Here is a 17,314-nt window from a genome sequence, read left to right on the forward strand (position 1 = left end):
GTGCAAACAATTTACCCGGGGGTTACTTTATGAAACGAAATACAGTTGCGCGTAACTATTCAAATAGAGCATCGAGATATTCACAGCATTGAGTACTTATGTTGATACCGATATCGCCTAAATTTCAAAGAATCAATGACATAGCAACTGTGGATCGTTAAATCGAATACACAGACGAGTTAAATTGAATGGAATAATTGTAACACTTGTGAAAGTAAATCGTGAGCACGGTATTAGGTTGGAATAAAAGACGGGGTGTATAAACTTCAAGGTTCAATATATTAATGGGTATATCACAACAATCAGCATGCAACAATTATAAATCACAGTTTGTTTTTTTTTCAACTTTTTTGGATTTTTGTTTTTTTTCACAACATCTTGACCAATATTCAGTATATGTATATGTATATATACACATATGTGTGTATTATATTGTTATATAACATACAAAAATCTTCGGGAATTCTTTACAATAATATAATATGTGTACGTATAATGTATGTGGGTACGTATTTATGATGCTTCAATTATATGAATGCGATACGATTGTGATATATATATATGTAAACAATATCGAATTATACACACACGCGGTATATTTGATTATCTATGCGAATGTGTGCATTTGCATACTTTTGTAAACTCAGTATGGTGTAAAATTCGACGTAGAGCCGCGATACGGTTTTCATTAAATATATAATACCATACACGCTATAAGTATTACGTATATCTATATTATATAAATCATACATAATACACATTGATCACAGCTTTTTATGTTTTTCTCATTTTTCTTTTTTTTTTTTTTCTTCTCCACCTCTCTTTGTATGTACGTCGAATGATTTTTATCTAAAATTTATAACATCTTTACATATAAATATATGCATATTGTGCGTATTCATGACTGTTTGAAATTGCACAGCACACCTTGATAAATTAGCTTGTCCTGCGTGAGTTAATTACTAACAATTTGTTATCGTAGAGGATCTTATCACAAGAAAAAAAAAAAAGAAAACATCAATTCAACCGACACAGAAAATCGTTATATTAATTGCGAAAAACAAAAGGTTGCTTTAATTCTTCCGTAGATTATAACCTCCTTAATTTCCCAGTGATTGTCAATTTCAATTATATGTCTTGTAGTTCCTAGAATCCGTTAGAGTAGCTAGTGAACTTCGTTCGTATATATTCACAATATCTATTTGTATTGCTCGATTATGTCTAGCACTTTTTATACCCGAAAGCCAGGTTTACTGTAAAAACGTGATTATATTTTCCTCAATTTTATCAACTCCGTGTCAATTTTTACCAACAATACCTGACACTGACACGACACTTGAAATTTCAACGGAAATTCGAAACGAATACTTCGTAGTCAAAACTCTGTACTTGTTGTGTACAGAAGTTAAAAAAAAAAATTCATATCATGCCTCAAATCCAAGTAAAGCTCGTATTTCCTATAAAACCCTGATATAATTCCTTTTCATTTTGAATTCTGAAAGAAGTGAGCGTATCGTAGTCGATGCTCTTCGAGTTGGACAGGATCGCTCTATATTCGTCTACTTTCATTTACTGTTTTTTTACCTTCGTTTTTCTATACTCTTTTTACAGATCACAATCTTATTATAGGGCTTAATCCTAGCTTATTATCTCCATCAATTTCGTAACTATAATCAATCTGATTAATCAAAATAGAAATCCTCCCGTAGGAAGTATCCTAAAAGTATTCAAATAATTGCGTCGATCGAATCGCCAACGCGTGAAACTGTAGTAGGCCACGAATCTGTATTCGCAAAAGTAACGAATAATTTGTGATATTAATTGATATTGATTTGTTTTTTTTTTTGTGCTTCTAACAAACCAATTTGTTGAATATCAATCGAAGCTTTCGGGAGAACAGAAAGTGGTGGGGGTACGGACCAGGGGGACTGGATCGGAGCTACGAGAACCAAGCTATTTACTTTTCGTTGCTCGAAAAGTCTAACTACGCAGTCCAGTTCCGGAACGCAGCCTTGATATATAATAGCCAGTTGTCTACGCTAGAGTTCAGTTCAAAATCGTCTCTCGGCGAGACCGCGTCTTACGAGCGAACAAATATCAAGTGCGATTAATAGCAGTGTTGCGTCGAATCGTCATTAATTTGAAGTTTGCCAAGCAAGTAGAGTTACACGTATCGGAATTGATCTGATCATTGAAAATCTGTGTTTCTGTCCCATAAAGTGTTCCTCTTGTGACATTATCGTTACGTACGAGTAAATTCTCTGAATTATCGAAGTGAGTGCATCTACTTTGCGAAAATCAACTTCTACAAGGCCCGTTTCATCCATCACCTGGTCCGGAACCCCCGGTAAGCTTCCTTGTGGATTTATCAGAATCTATCACCTTGTCAAGTTACATTCTTGACTTTCGTGAAGTTTGTTTAAACGATCAATTGTATCTATTTTATCTATCATTCATTCCTCCTGTACCTGTTATCTGTGTAAACGATCAAACTAGATCCTAGATACGAGTAAAGGTACAATCAACAATGTTTGTGCGTTTATATTTCTTACACTTTTTGTAGGTCTTCCGAGCCTATTGATAGAACACAATTTAATTTACAATACTAAGCGCGATATAAAGTAGCGCGGATTTTCAATGATTAAGAATGCAAATAAATACTGCAGATTGTACTTTGAACTTTAATTGGTGTTGATTTAAATTATCTGAACAATGACGAGTGAAAGAACAAAGGCTTGAAGGCTCGAAATAATTCTAAGTGAACACAGTACTAGTTGTTCGTTTTCAATGAGCTTTCAACGAGTTGACAACGACTACGTATTTACTACAATCGTATCACTTATCGAACTTAAGTGTACAACATCGAATCAGTAACCGTTGAATAATGCATAACTCGCGCATCAACGAATTGTTCCTTATTCTCATCCGATGCAACTTTAAATTACCGTATATACATTCAATCGCTCAACAGCTAACTATAAAAACAGCAATTATTTCAATGCTCCCCGTTAGATTAAAAAATTGATTGTCTGAATTGAGTTAAACAATGTACAGCTTGAATATAAATCTACACATCTTTACTGCACAGATCCTCTCTGAATATCTGTAGTATCGTTACGAATGTATACGTGACACGATTTTATTTCCTCTTCTTACCCAAGTCATCGCGTCGATAGAAATTTATTCCAGACAGCTAGCTCGGCATCGTTCATGTTTCGTTTGCTAACCGGAACTACGCATTTCCTGGAAAAAAAATTCAGAGCCTGAAGATTGATCAAGAAACGGGAATGTTTGTGACTATCTTACAGTTTCAACTTTTTATCAAAATTGTTTAAAACACTTTTCTCAACAAGAAATGAAAAAAAAATTGATTCAAGCGGTAACAGAGCGAATTTTCACATAAAAAATTCGAAAAAATTCGAGTAATCAAATTACCGTCTCCTTGCTCATCCACTTTGTAATCCAAGGTATCATCCACCTCATCTGGGGCATCAATGTCATCGCCGGAAGTTTCAACTTCCACTTCGGTCAAATTTTCGAGTTCCGGTTCCTCGAGCAGAGCGTCAGTCTCGGTCGGTCCATCAGCCGGAAGTCCGTTTCCCTCAATATCTACGGTGTGACTGTCGTCGGAAACGTCGCCGCGACTCCCGTCCGTGTCGAGAGAAGCGTTAGTAGCGAAGTATTTCAGCTCGTAAGTGGCAAGTCCGTCTGGAGTCGGCTGATTCTGTGTGTTCAATGAAAACCTGCTGCACTGCGAGTCGCTCCTGTGCTTGTCGAAGGACCTCCGCCTGTTGTCGTCCGACCTAGAGTGATAGAGCTGACGGCCGTGCCGATGACGCCTGAAAGGTAATTCCCCGGTATCGGACCGCGGGCGAAATTCCATTTCCAGCGTTCCGCTGGACAAGTGATCAGCGGCGCACTTGTCCATCGAGCACTTCCGGTAGTCCTTCTTCCGTATATCGGGGGACTTCCGGCAGTCCAAACTCGCCTTTCTGTACCCAACCGGTGTTCTGTCGTTCTTTCTCGCCTCACCACCGACCCGATCTAGCGACATTTTTCGAAAATTCGGCGACGAGATCTTCCTGAAATCCTTCGGGCTCCGCCGGAACTCGAGCTCCTCGAGCACCCGTAGGTCGACGGAGTTCCGCTTTCGAGAGACAAAGTCGTCCGGGTACTTGGCGAAGCTCTGGTACTTCCCCGCGTGCCCGCCGGCCGCTCCTTTGCGCAGCTCCATCTGCAGATCGTCGTCGTCGATCCTCGTTTGTCTGAGCAGCTGATGGCGCTGAGCAGTGTCCGATCGGTCTTTTATCTTGAGAGTAACGGGGCCCCCCTTGTTCGGCATGTGGAGATCCATGGCCATCGAGACCTGGCTCTCGGATATCTTGTTGTACTCGAGGCTTTCCCTGCTTACTTGCGGATTGTAAGCCGCGTTATCGACCGACATCGCGTGCCGTTTGAGCAACTCGGCGTTCAGCAGCGCGCAGCCCGTGTACCGACTGGGTTTCTTACGCGGCGAGTTCTTCACGGCAAGGTTAGGCGCGCTCGGGCTCTTCTTTATCGGCTGAGGGTTATTCTTCTCCTCCAGGTTCTTCGAGAACTGCATCAGCTCCGCCGTCAACCGTTTTCTCGACACCTCGTGCGTCGACGGACTCGGACTTCTGTGCACGCGGAACAGACCCAGCTGGTGGTCCCATCGCGTCGTTTGACACGACGTTGACCTTCGACTCCGCTGCTTGTTGCTCTTGCACGGCGTGTTCTGGTTGAAACGAAAACGCGCCGGCACCACTTTCGCCGCGCTGTCTCGCGCCTCGAACGTCATCACGCAGGCCGCCACGACGATGAAACCTTGAAAATTGGCGGTGTACGATTATTTTCAATTTATTTATTTCACACTTCGGAATTTTTCATAACGCAGGTTTTAATTTAAACTACTTTCAAGTTTGGCGAATACTTCAAGTCTTACATGAAAGTTTATTCATTTCGGTGCGTGTTCCAGAAACAAGAAATTGTAAATTAAGTCAGTGAGACACGATATCTATATCAATTTCATCGATGAAAAAAAAGATGTATGTTTTTATTCCACTAATCACTGCCAATGATAAGATTTGAATCGTCACTAACTCAGGTAGCAACTATTTTTTGATCAATCCAAGACGTGAATGTTAAATAAATTTTCATCTAAAAATTTGATGTCTTTTTTTTTCCAAAATCTCATGACTCGAAATATTGAAGCTATATATTGATATAATGACCGAAAAATCACTTCTACTGTTCAAATATCGCGAATCGGATTGAAAACAAAATTCAACGATACCTCAATTCACATTTCAGATTGACAAACGGATCTAAAAAATATTGATCAATGTCGCAGTGGTTCGAAAAGTTCGAACAAATTCTGTCGGCAATCATCTACTAAATCGTTAAAAACTGGCAAATAGACGTCAATGAATAATAAATGTCAACGTTAAGTCATATTTGTTTGAAATATTACTTTTTAAGCACCATATGCATGTAGCCTCCATAGCTCAGGGGTTAGAGCACTGGTCTTGTAAACCAGGGGTCGAGAGTTCAAATCTCTCTGGGGGCAAACTTTTTTTTTTTTTATTCTCCCTAATTACGAAATTCTACGCACACATTACTCTTCAGATTCATATTATCAATTGAAATTGAAGATTTCGAAATTCCGTTACCCAATAACACTATTCGATTATCATCGCGCACAATGCTGACGCCGTTCTACGCGGGTTCAAAAGCAGCTTGCGCTTGCATACGCTGTGACAGGTGTATTATATGGTGTATGGCATTGAATCTTGACCGTTGGAATGCACGGTACAATAAACTGTTATCGCGAATTGTATGCTGGCGGGAAAATCTGGACAGGTTTGAAACGTCGTCGATGTCTGTCGCAGCAGGTACATAAATTTGGTTTCTACTTTCGTAACAGCAGAATAACAAAGCTGTCATCGATTAGACGGATTGAGAATCCAGTATCGCGTATATCGATATGCCCTGTTCCATTCTGTAATTTATGTTCATTGTTTCAACTAACTACTTCTATCTATCTAATCAATGCTACAGAAAAAGAAAACAAATCAAAGGAAAGATTGAGACAGTTGCATAAGCGTTTTACAGTTCAGATAACTTTAGTCGTTGAATAATTACTCTGGTGTATTCTCTGAAATTTTTTCAACGTAACTCGTTGGTACTTTGCTTTTTTTCATTTTCGCTTTCGTCGTTGGAATGTCATATGCGTGACTGATGGAATTTTTGACTTTACCTCCCACTCCCATTACGATCGGTCCAGCGTAGCTCAGATTGTTTAAATGAAAGCCTCGAGACTCGTTTTTCACCCGGACCGTCAAGTTGCCTCGAATTTCCTGCGCCATTGACAGCTGATCAGCGTAATAACCTGCGAATATTCGACGAATGTAGAACAGTGTTCGATTTTTATGGAATTTTGATTTGACTCAAAACAACTGTGCTCACGCTTATTGCGCGTGTAGGTAGACACGTAACATTGTTTGTTGCATTTCGAATCACTCTTCGTTGCAATTTCTCGAATTTTCTAGAACGCTATTTTGCAAATTCAAATTTCTCTAATAAGCGCAAAAAAGCAATTAGTATTCCAGAAAACGTTCACAAAAACCATTTTCACACGAAAGTTTCGATCGTAAAATGAATAAGTCCGAGTTCTTCAAGAAAAAAAAAATCAAGTCCATCGATACGATCGATTTGAAAAAAAAAACTTTATTATCAGTGGAAACGTTTACAGTTTCCTCACAGAGAGAATACACTGCGGATATCTACGTGTAAGCGAAAGCACCGCAGCATAATATCAATTTTTACACACCTACGGCCATATTGAATGGAAGTACATAAAAATCACGGTAGCGGTGAAATTCAAAATGTATATATACGTGTGATTTATTAAGCTGTGATAAGCCTTACCGATCGTAGCCATGCAGGCACCCAAAAGCATCAGCAAAAGTCCGATGCCGAGAGCTTTGCAAGCGTGCCATAAGCAGCGCGTCGTTACCTTCCCTCTAACGACCTGGCAAATTGAATATCAATGCCGTTCAAGGAATTGGTTTGCGTAACAAGCATGTGCCTTATAATTATACGCAATCGTGCACGCTGATGTATAAACTGATGATTCAACACAGATTTCAATTTCAATGTAATTCTTTCGAAATTATTAAAAACAACAAACTTTGTGCAGATACGAATTAACTTTGAACCATAATTAAATACAAATGGTATAAATCGTTGATCGCAATAAATTTAGTTTAACCCGTCAACAACTTTTTAGTAATTGCAAATCGGGATATGATTAATGAAATCGTTGTAATTAATGGATTCAACTGCAAATGAATTGATCAAGAATATATATATATATATATACATTATATGTATATAGCAATATAGGATACTCGCTATAATCTGTTGCATCATGAACTACGAATTATATAAGACTAGTTGTTCTGTGTTCAACGGAAATTGAACATGAATAACCGTTGAAATATTCATATTATTATACACTGAGCCCTTCCAGTTTTCATCCCTTGCTTGTATGACAAGTTAAAATAACCTTCATCTAAATATTACATCTCGCCCTCCTGAATCTAATTGAAAACAGATTGGTCGGTTGGTGGACTCGTTAATTATTTAAATTATCAAAACGATTCACAGAAGTGCTGTTTCAATTACCAAATGTTTTCCTTTAATCAACTCTCAATTCTTATCACTCTTATCGATATTACGATTATCACCATTATAGATATTATTATTTTTGTTACTGCGTCTACTTTAAATTTTATAAAATACTGCCATGTACATAAGTTGTCCGTTCTGCCGATTATTATCAAATATTATGGTAATAACTTATCAAATCTTTGCATTGCTTATGCTATCAACAACGCCCACGAATTCGTTACTTTATACAGTTTTCTCGTTTTTGTTTATTAAAACTGCCCGTTCCCGAATAATTCAATTACAACTAATATATGTAACGATCTTTGCGAATACCGAATTCAAGAATATAAATATTTGAGGGATAAAGAGTAGAGGCAACTAGAGACTCGCACATTTCAGACATTCAGGGAAAAATCGACCTGAGCGTTCAAAACGAAAGCCCCGCGGGGTAAGTCTTGCTTCTTTTTCGCGTTCTTGAGGACTCGAGCCTTTGTTACGTGCGGTACTTGATCCGCTTTTCCAGCCGTCTAACCGCGAACACTCGTAAAATTCCAAGCCCGCTTTACGTGTATACGCAATACGTGCACACCTACATGCATTGATAATGGCCATCAAATCTCATGCCCGCGAAATTGCCGCGAACGCTTTGGCATGTTCGGTTTTTCCTATCTTTTCTTTTTCTTTTTTTATCTCGTTTCGTGTAAAGTTTTTTTTTTTTTTTCACCCCTCTCTCTACCTCGCGTAGAGTGCTCTTCTCATTTTTTGTCTCGTCGGTCGATTAGGCATCGTGCTACCGTGGCTTAAATAATCAAAGTCAAGTTATCCTAATCTCACTTTCTCTCACTCTCTCACTCTCTCTCTCTCTTTCTCTCTCCTGTCTGTCTTTATAGATTTTACATACCTATATCTTGGCAACGTGAAGAAAAATTATCAACTTGTTACTAATTCACTTGATTTGTACTAAAACTAATGTAAGTCCAAATACCTTTTTCTCAATTTGTACTTCCACCATTTCAACTTATACATGGAGAATTTCATGCGAATCCAACCAAAGTCTGACCTTTGACATTTTTAAAACTGTTCAAAATTTTTTTATGTAATTTCCCCAACTCTAAAACAGTACCCTGAATTTTTTCAGATTTTTTATTCGATTGGTTAATTATTTGTAAATATTGAGCCATAATTTCTTTTCCAAATGTTTCAAGATTGGATCCATGATGGACCGATTCATTTTTCTATATTGTTTTAGCACTTTCAATGTTTTTTTTTATCAGATAAGACATCGTTTAAACGGTTTGGAAATTCTAAAAAAATCCTCTAACTCTTCTCCACTAATTAAAAAAATGTTTAAAAGACTTACAACACTTCGAGAAAAGATTATTTTTACTGCCACAAACAAACCCAAACTATTTCCCGATCGTTTCACCAACTACTTTCCGGCTGGCTGAAAACTATTTCAAGCACCTTGTAACCATATCAAACTACTTTTTTATTATACCTTTGCAATCAAACATATTATTTATACCAATGGATTTTTTAACACCACCCTAACTCCAGTGTTGATCTGAAATGTTACCAACTGCTGCTTTTAACAGTTTTTCACAGTTCTGCACGTATCAAACTATTTTCAGTCACTTTCAACTTATATCCCTTGATCACTTCACTGACCGATTTTGCAACGCTTTAGTTTCTTATGTCTCGATTCTATCAACATTTCATCGAGAAGAACTCGCCTTCGGCTCATTTCCGAGTAGTTCTTATAACCGTGTAGAAATATTTTCACCGCATCTTTACTTATTGAAGCCTCGAGTGCGCACCTGTAACACAATTTCTACTCTATTCCGACTACTTCAGTAGTCGGCGTGGTCGCAAAACTTTACCGTACAACGCGCCGTCCAATTATTTTTAACTGATTCTCATTACTTCGTATCTGCATTGCAACGACTACATTTGCATATAAATATTCACGACTATGTACACCTGTATAGATATATTGTAGGAATAGGGTAGATTCCTTCTTTACCTGCACGTTCCAATGCGCCCCCGGAGCGCAAGCTCTTCTTTGAGTTCCCTGCCAATGAACTCCTCCTTGGGGCATTGTTCGAGTCTGAAATAACGATGCACTTGAACCTGATCTCCGTACAATTTTTCATAACTCGTTACCATGCTAGGTACACAATTCTCCGAATCTGCCTCTGACAATTAAACGAGAAACGCTCGATCAGGTTTGTCAGAATCAATCGGGCTGAGTGTGTCTACGCGATCGGACAAGATAAGGATACGAGAGAAAAGAGAAATTTTCAGATTAGCTTACCGAACTATGTTCAATGATTGTCACATGTTTCCGTATGCGAAGAAAATACAAAATTGAAACGATTTTTTTAGCTGTAGGTAGCTGAAAGATCTAGTAGGTATATTATTTTACTATTCTTTTTAATTGTGGTCAACGTAGATATGGTACTTTCTTGTAAGGATTGTGAAAACTTAGTGTTGATGTAACGCGGAATTGATTTCGAGGCCTCAAGTGACTGAACAACTGTATTCAATTGAAGAAAACAAACAAATTTAATATCTCAATAACCAGAGAATTCAAAATGTAATTCAGTTGAAGAGAAAAAAAAAATTATTTTTAGCTTATATTCAAATTGATAAATTTTGATTTTATACATCGAATAATTGCGAAAATTTTCATTTATTACTGATAATATGGATGCCCATTCGGAAGAACGAGGAAAATGTTTTCACCAAAATGTGATTGACTTTGAACGACGTTATCAGGAGCAGAGCAATGAAAGTATATGTTGGGAAATTAGGTTTGTGGTTTCATACGAGAAAGTCCAAACGAACATGGAAGAACTACGAATAATATTCATTTATGAACCTTGTTTATCAATTATTTAGTGATTTAAATGTTTAATTGTTACTTACAATAAATATCTGCGAAAATAGGTGATTTTTCCAAAAATCTGAAATATCGTTCTGGTTTCTACGAAAGCTAACTTTATCCAATAAAACAATTTTTTCTATTATCAGTGAAAATTTGACATCCAGAACCCAGACTCGAAATTCTTGTCGACCGTTGCGATCAGAGTAAATAATCACTTCTGCCAGATTTTCTTCCAATTCCGACAGTATTTGAACTGTTACTCGTAACGATACCCATTTTACTAAAATTTCCTAGGATCTATCCAACCAACGAAATGTTTCTCAGTCAACAGACACTCTCTCTCTCTCTCTCTCTCTCTCTCTCTTTGGAGTCCAGACCGCCCCGGCATCAGAGCATCGGCGCTAAGACTGATGGAAATACCTGCCAGACTCCAAAGTCGTATAATCGCTAGATCAGAAGTCGTAAAGTCGAGTGTAAACTGGGCATTGTATAAAAGTTGGCGAGACAAGTGGAGTCAAAGCTTTGGCAGGATAGATTCGAAAGGCGAATATCTTATCGTTTTCCCGGGCTGGCTCAGCTGACACATCTCGAACGAGAAACAAATGTTTCGGTTAATAATAACCGACGAGCTATGATCGATCTTCTCTCTTTTATATTCGTCCATTCGGTCTATTTTTTCCTACACGATTTGCTACCGGACTACGAACGGCTGTTATATGGCCGTTTGCCGAGATTCTTTAATATCGATGATAATCGCAGTAGCCTCGATCCACGGGCCGAACGATAGATCATGTCCGAAATTAACAACGCTCTATTGTTTTGTCGGGCTTAGTGCGAAGCGGATGTTCTTGTTACATCCGATCCCTAATTTGTTACTCCGTGGTGAAAATTTACCCGGAAAATGTCTACGGGTTTTTCCAATACATCGTACAAATTGTTTTCTTGAAAAATTTACAACACTCGTGGTAGAATAAAGTTTTACCATTTTTTGTACAAATTTTTATTTTCGAAAAATGTAGACTCTCCTGCAGCTTTCGGTTTTAATTCTCTAATATCTCGACTGGTTTTTGGTATGTTTTTGTGATTCTAGGCAAAATCTTAACAGATTTTCTTCGACAGATAGCTTTGTTTCTCGGAACTTAGTTTTTCTGCACAACTTGTGAAAAATTTCATGCCTCAGTATTCTAACGTAATATTGCGAAGATAATAGTTTGGAAACCTTAGGACTTTTCTCAAAATATCCAGTTCGATTTGAAACCATAATCAAACCTCGTTGCACAAAATTTGCGTCCTCTTCAGGCATGCAACGAAAAAAAATCTGAAATAAATTGACTATCGAATTTAATTACAACTTAAGTAAATGACATTTACAGGGCAATCGTAAATTAATTCGAACTGAAGTCATGTGAATAGAGTAAATTTAGTTTTTCTTCTTTGAACAATAATAATTAATACCCACATCATTCCCGAAACCCTGGAAATTTTGTTTTAATCATAGAGTTACGCAGATACCCCGCGAATAAAAATGAAGAACCTGGCAGAATATTGCAAGAATTTATAAAAACCAAAACATATGAGTTTGAAAAACGAAAATTAATTGCCAAGTTTCTCGGATGAATTCACGGAGCCAGAATTCACTACAAAGAACTTACTTCGCCTAATGTAAGTTCGCCTCGATTCTCTAATAAATAGATAAAATTATGTCCAGCTTAAAATCATTTTTCAGAATTGGTCAGAGTAATTAGTGACTGCCAAATCTTTGGCTAACAGTTTCTACTCAAAAGTATACATATTACGATAATCTTACCTCTGAATCACTCTTCCCCTTGAATTTTGGTACTTGTTGTAATTAAAGATTACTATCACATGTCAGGAGTCGAAGAAGAATTCCGTACGAATACTCGTATTTATTACTCATCGAACGTTTACATGTCGTATCTACGGAAAAAGGGACTTTTTTTTCTCTGAGGTTAATTCTTTGTCAGTAGCGATAGAGATTTTCATTGTCAAATTTAACGTGACGAAATTGGTAGGCACTGCCAATACACACTGATGTATCATTAATCGCATTCATATATATATATATATATATATATATATATTATACGTATAACACAAATTGACGAAATTTAACGCTTTATTTTAAAGCAAGGAATAATAAATTACCCTGGTAAATTCACATATTTCAGTTTATTCACTTACGCTGCCGCTGAATTAATTCTATTCAATAATTCACTGCTTTCACTCACAGTTTACTTTAGAAACGTTGTGCACGATGATTTATAAATCGAGCAATGTTCACCGGTGAGCATGCATGAATTACTGTCCGCCAGACCATGGGTCCGAGTATCGTGTGTCATTACACAATTATTGTTTGTTAAACAAGAAAGTTACACGGTTACGTAATATTGCGCGTCGGTTCGTTGGCACGAATTTGACAAAAATAGAATATCTTGGAATCGTTGAGTTTGTTAAACACGGTAGATCAATCCGGTTACTATAACGTAAACGCAAAAACCGCATCAAACGATGTAAACACTTCGCCAGATAACAGGATCCGCATTAAATGATCAATCTAGCCTAGTGAAAAATGAATTATTTTTATATACCCCGGACCGTTAACACGTCGGATAAACGACTCACAGTGATTTTATGCTTCTTTTTACAACACGCGAGTATTATTTTAATTTTTTTTTTTCTTTTTTTCTTTTTTTCTTGTTCTTCTCAACCGATGTTTCCCAACCAAATTTTGGCACTTTTCACTCCCGCGGTTGCGGCTTTGCTGACGAAATTAGGGAACGAAGGGGATGACGGTGCACTGAATATTTTGTGTTGTTTCGGGCACCGAAGACTGGGAACCTGGATATGTTGTTCGAGGGAGTGTCTCCCTCGTCACCTGTTGGTTCGCGTACCCGGTCAGGACAGCCGGAGAGGAATCACGCAGTTCTGCGCATACGCAAACGCAGATCAATGTGTTATATTCCATGCTTGATGCTTCGAATATACTTCTTTCTCATGGACCACCACAATGACCGCGTGCAACTGGAGAATTATTGCGCCTGTAATCGCCAATTGCACACCGACAACTGGATAAATGTGCATTCATCCGTGAAACGTTCTAATATAGGCGCGTTTAAACGTCGACGGGAAAGAAAACTGATAAACTTGATAAAATTGAACTATCGACGTGTCGTAAAAGGTCTGATGAAATTATTAGGTGAACCGATTTCATTCCGTAAATTATATAGGTGTACCCAAAATTGTGTGGAAAATATCTTTGAATCGGAATTTCGCTGAAATGGGAGATATTATGGTTATGCGAAGAAAAATCTCTGCGCATTTTCAAATCTTCCCCACCACGGGTTTGATATTCTATCTCTTATTTTTTTAGAAATTTTCAAACCCATTCTCTTACTTTTTGATTAGTTTGTTCTTTCAATTACTCTACTTCAAATTTTTCAGTTTTCCAAACTTCACCGTGATTTGAAGATTTTCCAATTATCCGCAAAGGTGGACTCAAAATTTTCAACACATTTTCTACAATATTTACCCTAGAGATGTGATCAGCATAGATTTGTGAAAAGAAAATATTGACTGGTAGTTTCTTTGGAAACAAAATGGAGCACTATATTTAATTACTCGGGTTCTCTCTATCAGCGTATACATCCGAAGTACGTACATTAACGTGTAAAAGGGTTTTCGAGCAGGTATGTACATCATTGAAGTACAACCCGACGTACAGAGTGGAAGTAAATTTCTGAAATTTTCGACGAAACTACGATACAACTCAAAAGTCCGTAAAAACCGTAGAATTCGAATGCTCAAACAGTAGAATAGAGCTGACTAAAGCAATGATTGTTCACATTTTTTGGATTGTAAATAATTCGTGAGGCGAATTTTGGAGCCGTCCCAATACCTAAGCGTGACTGCACTCGGTCAATCATGAGATTCCGATACTGTTTGAGTAATAAGACAGCGGCTCTTCGTTACAATTTAGAGTGAAGTTCGGAAATCCAATGCTATAAAAACAAACCATCTTCTGGAATTGCGTAATTGGCTACGTTGAGCGATCAAAGAAGAGAATGAAAACAGATACCAGACCAATCTGCCGATCAGATTGGTGATCTGTAAAGCTGCGGACAACCACGGTCGCGGTTCTAATCCCGTCGATATCCATCAGCCGGGTATTTTCCTAATTGGGAAATATGCAACGCATGTATTGCTATTCAAAGCATGCTGTTACGCCTACTCATGTCTGAAGCCGGTATCCGATAATCGTAAAAGCACTTGATAAGCGAGGATGCTTTTGCCGTCAACGCAAATGGACAGAGACCAGATGACGACGTGTAGCATCGCCCTGAACATCGATTAACAATAATCCGAAATTTCGACACATGCACGTACGAGTATTGTGCGTTTATGCGTACATACTATAAATGCACGTATATGAGGCATTCCACGTTAATTTCACTAGGGTCTGACTCCTCACCCGCTTGGATTCGGTCCGTGATTTTTTACACTGCGTTTCAAACTCTAAAAGTGATTCCCATTTTGACTAGAATTTTAGCGCATGCGCGTTAGATCATTCGACCGTTAGTTACTCACCGTGTATCGTATGTCATATCGACACGGGCACCTCATTGCATAATTTATGATGATCCACGTATGAGGGCACAAGCGTATACATAAATTATATGTATACAATAGCTAAAATAGCAGGTCAAAGATCCTTCTGGTCAACGTCTCGAATCTTCATAGGAAAAGATTCGAAAACAATTCGAAAAGCAAAAGCTCCACCTGGCTAATTTCAAACTTCTGCACGGATCAGTTTCGATCACTGAACCACGTGCCTTGATATTTCAGACTAATTGTGAACAAGGGCATGAGCAATAACTGGTGGTGTTGATTGCCTACAGAATGCCTTTTAAATTTGTCTGGAACCTGTTTTTTACAAAGATCTTCGAGGTATTAGGTACCAAATTTACTTTCTAAAATCTGAATCTATATTTTGATCTTTCTCCAACTAATGGCAACGGCCATACCACGTTGAAAGCACCGGTTCTCGTCCGATCACCGAAGTTAAGCAACATTGGGCGCGGTCAGTACTTGGATGGGTGACCGCTTGGGAACACCGCGTGCCGTTGGCATCTTTTTTTCCAAAGTCGCCTCCCGGTGATGCCTATTCTTTTTCGTTATTGATTTTTAAATAGTATCCATTATTCTCCGACTGGTGTTTGTTTGTTTTTTTCAACTTACTGACCGAGCTATTGGTCGTTCATATTCTTTTTGCTTAACGATCTAGTGCAAAAACTTTGCACCAAGTACATTCAAGTAGAACCTGCCGTTAAAAATTTGCTTTGCAACTTAGAATCCACAAAAATTACAATCCATATTCAATTCAAACAAGTACCAACAACGATACCCTTACCTACAATAAATATCTAACTCAAAATCTCTACCGCTTGGTGGGTACATGTGTGGACATTGATACAGAGACGGCTAGTTTTTCAGCGGAGTCGATTACGTTGGTAACGCGGATTCAGCCCGTAGCGAATGGCCGACAATGGAATTGGACGCTGAATCTGCGTTACCAACGTAATCGACTCGATCGAAAAACCAGCCGTCTCGAAATCAATATCTACATGTGTACACAACTTTTTTGGAAAAATGACATATCAACACAAAATGTGTATAATTAGGGACTACTTAAAAATTTCTTAGTCAATGGTACTTGGCAGGTCTTTTTAGAAGAAGATAAATTAACCACGGCACACGCGTCGATCGGCATGCCCAAGATCAATAGACACACTTTTGGAGCAAGCAAATATAAAAGTTCGCAGCCTTCGGACCTCTGAGAAAGTTTATTTTGTTAAAGGACTTAAATCTAGCCATTTCCGTAAGTTTGCCATCCGGTTGCCTTATCAATAATTTCTCCCACCAAACGCAGTAGCATTTAAATTTAATCTTTATCACACGAAGGTACGACGGTTAACGGGAAAAACAAGACTAATTTTGAGATTTCTTTGTTACAATATAAGTAAATGCAATACAAAATCCGTTCCAAAGCCTTTATCGTATATATTTAAAGATGGTTGACAATTTTTTTTTTTTCAACATTTTTTTCAACAAAATCACCTCTCTTTACGTGTAGCCTCACACCGCCGGAACACATTCTCCTCAAATTTTTGACCCAGTGTAAGCAAACAACGATTTTTCAATTCTACATGGGATTAACTCAGAGAGTACGTAGCGATATTGAAATACATAGTTTTTGTCAAAATAGCGCACGACCGAAATGAAGTATTTTATTTCAACAAAAGATTACGTGAATAACTGTTTGTATAAAAATTTGTCTTGATATATCACAAAATCCCTACGCGCTTCGTTGGATGATGTAATTTTCAAGCTACAGTGAAATTTCAAGTGAATTGGTAAAGCATTGTTGAAGTGATGTTACTGGCCGGTTCGATAGGTATAGTAGCAGACAATCTGAGTATCACAAAAGGACTTGTCCGACGATCACGACAATCGAATACCTCGAAATAGAACTGTTTCATTGTTGAATGTACTGTCTCGCGCAAGTTGCAGTGACATCAAAGTTGGTGATGTATCGGGCAAACGAAGTAAGAATACGTACAACATATTAATTGTAATATTACAACAGATTCATACAACAGCATCATGAAACGGAATATTGCCATTCTCACAAAATTTTGTACCGAATGACACGATTGA

General features: G+C 37.9%; 1 protein-coding gene and 2 non-coding genes across 4 annotated transcripts; 2 read left to right on the forward strand and 1 right to left on the reverse strand.

Moving 5' to 3' along the window:
* Positions 1–413: 413 nt before the first annotated feature.
* Positions 414–13,480, reverse strand: LOC124182044. Of its 2 annotated transcripts, XM_046568827.1 has the most exons (7): positions 12,782–13,480; positions 12,387–12,517; positions 9,716–9,799; positions 6,949–7,051; positions 6,278–6,409; positions 3,436–4,845; positions 414–3,243 (listed from the first exon to the last, which is right to left on the reverse strand). In XM_046568827.1, exons 3-7 carry the CDS (start codon positions 9,788–9,790, stop codon positions 3,233–3,235), a joined length of 1,731 nt encoding a protein of 576 aa, XP_046424783.1. In that variant the 5' UTR covers positions 9,791–9,799; positions 12,387–12,517; positions 12,782–13,480; the 3' UTR covers positions 414–3,232. The 2 variants fall into 2 exon arrangements, with proteins under 2 accessions (XP_046424783.1, XP_046424784.1); XM_046568828.1 differs by lacking the exons at positions 9,716–9,799; positions 12,387–12,517; positions 12,782–13,480 and adding an exon at positions 9,191–9,220.
* Positions 5,515–5,587, forward strand: Trnat-ugu. The gene has a single exon. It is a non-coding gene; the product is annotated as a tRNA-Thr (tRNA).
* Positions 13,481–15,607: 2,127 nt separating the features above from the next.
* LOC124184105 lies at positions 15,608–15,726 on the forward strand. Its single transcript, XR_006871133.1, has one exon. It is a non-coding gene; the product is annotated as a 5S ribosomal RNA (ribosomal RNA).
* The last annotated feature ends 1,588 nt before the right edge of the window (positions 15,727–17,314 follow it).

This window comes from Neodiprion fabricii, chromosome 5 (genome assembly GCF_021155785.1).
Source record: "Neodiprion fabricii isolate iyNeoFabr1 chromosome 5, iyNeoFabr1.1, whole genome shotgun sequence".
NCBI lineage: Eukaryota > Metazoa > Arthropoda > Insecta > Hymenoptera > Diprionidae > Neodiprion > Neodiprion fabricii.